This window comes from Salmo salar, chromosome ssa22, assembly GCF_905237065.1.
Source record: "Salmo salar chromosome ssa22, Ssal_v3.1, whole genome shotgun sequence".
In the NCBI taxonomy this organism is placed as follows: Eukaryota; Metazoa; Chordata; class Actinopteri; order Salmoniformes; family Salmonidae; genus Salmo; species Salmo salar.
The window spans coordinates 15,176,317-15,178,876 of NC_059463.1; the positions used below are offsets into that span (position 1 = coordinate 15,176,317).

The following is a 2,560-nucleotide window of genomic DNA, read 5'->3' on the forward strand; positions in this document are numbered from 1 at the left end:
ATGACTTTATTTAGTCCAAATATTAGTAATATAAGTTTGGAAACGGAATTGGCCGAGAATCTGCCCCGGGATGAGCGCTTGGCTCGAGTTGAAATAACCCTTTTAAGCGTAATATTTTTCAGTGGAGCAATCTTAAATTTTGGACTGCTATTTGTGCTGTGGAAGCGGAGGAAGCAGCTCTCGAGGATGCGCGTCTTTGTTTTTCACCTTTGCCTGGCAGACCTGGTTGTCACATTTTTCCAAGTTTGTCCGCAGCTGATGTGGGATGTAACGGACAGATTCTTTGGTCCTGACGTTTTGTGCCGCCTGGTGAAATACCTGCAGGTCGTTGGCATGTTTGCCTCCACTTACATGATTGTAGTGATGACCATTGATCGCTACCAAGCAATCTGTAATCCAATGGTTACTTTCCAGAGGCGGAGAGCGCGCTGGAACGTGCCCGTGTGCGTTGCTTGGTCTGTATCCCTCATCGGGAGTCTCCCTCAAGTGTTCATTTTCTCCCGAGTTCAAATCGCGCCTGGTGTCTATGACTGCTGGGCTGACTTCATCAAACCGTGGGGGCTAAAAGCTTACGTGACCTGGACCACTCTAGTGATATTTGTCTTGCCCATCTTAACTGTTATCGTGTGCCAGGTGCGTATTTGCCGAGCTGTTCAAATCAACTTTCACATGAAAACTCATCAAGTATCGACATTTCTCGCCAAACCGCTGCCCTCCAGGGCAAGTAGCGTTGCTGGGATGTCCAAAGCCAGGATCAAGACCGTAAAGATGACTTTGGTCATTGTTCTTGCCTACATTATCTGTTGGACTCCTTTCTTCACTGTCCAGCTGTGGTCCGTCTGGGATGTTCAAGCACCCACTGAGAGTAAGAGCTGTTCAATCTGTATATCTAAGAAATCCCTCCTTTTGTCACACGTTTTAATGCCTGGATTACAACTTTACTTGCAATGTATGTTTACTATAGCTTATGTACTTGGCATTTTGGTGCCACCTCCTATATGTATTAAGGAATATAAATACATGAGGATGCTTTAGATATTATTTTGTGTTTTATATCTTTTTATATATATTTCAGCTGCATCTTTCACCATCCTGATGCTCCTGGCGAGTCTGAACAGCTGTGCAAACCCCTGCATCTACCTGCTCTTCAGTGGGAAGCGCCCCAAGATACGTATGGCTTTGGTGTGTGTTAGCCAGTCGGACATGAATGACTCCATACAAGAGGACGCCACTGTGGTTAGCTCGCGGTACAGTTCCAAGAGCCTTTCTAACTCCAGATGAAACAAGTTACCCAGAGCTCAGTCTGGCTCAGGGGTGGGAAACTCCAGTCCTCAGGGGCCTGATTGGTGTCGCACTTGTTCTCCATCCCTAGCAAACACAGTGATTAATGCTGATAGAGCTTGGTGTATATAGATGTAAAGAGCATATATTAAATATTCAGCTCACTAAGCATAGCTGCGGGAAGTAGTGGTGCTGCAGCACCCCCTGAAAAATCAGAATACCTTTTGAATAATTTTGAGAATAAGAAATTCACACACACTGGGCCTTTTACGAGTCCTGTATTAGCTGACCAATATAGCTTTCTGTAACACTGCCAATTTTTATTTCGAAAATTGTATTTTTTTCTCTCACAAAAGTAGTGCACTGGGCCTTTAGTAGTCCTGTATTAAAGACCCAAAATAGCCATCTGTAGTGCAGGCATTTAAAAAATATATCATTTTAAACTAATACAGGCCTGTATTAGGGGACCGAATAAAACTCAGCAAAAAAAGAAATGTCCCCTCACTGTCAACTGCGGTTATTTTCAGCAAACTTAACATGTGTAAATATTTTAATGAACATAAGATTCAACAACTGAGACATGTGAATAACATAAATGGAATAATGTGTCCCTGAACAAAGGGGGGGGGGGGGGAAATCAAAAGTAACAGTCAGTATCTGATGTGGCCATCAGCTGCATTAAGTACTGCGGTGCATTTCCTCCTCCTGCACCAGATTTGCCAGTTCTTGCTGGCAAATCTGCAAGTTTCTGGACATTTTTGTGGGGAATGGCCCTAGCCCTCACCCTCCGATCCAACAGGTCCCAGACGTGCTCAATGGGTATGAGATCCGGGCTGGCCATGGCAGAATACTGACATTCCTGTCTTGCAGGAAATCACGCACAGAACGAGCAGTATGGCTGGTGGCATTGTCAGGCTGGAGGTTCATGTCAGGATGAGCCAGGAAAGGTACCACATGAGGGAGGAGGATGTCTCCCTGTAACGCACAGCATTGAGATTGCCTGCAATGACAAGCTCAGTCCGATGATGCTGTGACACACCGCCCCAGACCATGACGGACCCTCAACCTCCAAATCGATCCCGCTCCAGAGTACAGGCATCGGTGTAACGCTCATTCCTTCGACGATAAACGCGAATCCGACCATCACCCCTGGTGAGACAAAACCGCGACTCGTCAGTGAAGAGCACTTTTTGCCAGTCCTGTCTGGTCCAGTGACGTTGGGTTTGTGCCCGTAGGTGACGTTGTTGCCGGTGATGTCTGGTGAGGACCTGCCTTACAA

The 2,560-nt window shown here is 46.1% G+C and overlaps 1 protein-coding gene across 1 annotated transcript; it reads left to right on the forward strand.

Annotated features, from left to right (window-relative positions):
* Positions 1-1,589, forward strand: LOC106582781 (vasopressin V2 receptor). Its single transcript, XM_014166207.2, has 2 exons — positions 1-865; positions 1,076-1,589. Exons 1-2 carry the CDS (start codon positions 1-3, stop codon positions 1,279-1,281), a joined length of 1,071 nt encoding a protein of 356 aa, XP_014021682.1. The 3' UTR covers positions 1,282-1,589.
* Positions 1,590-2,560: the final 971 nt, after the last annotated feature.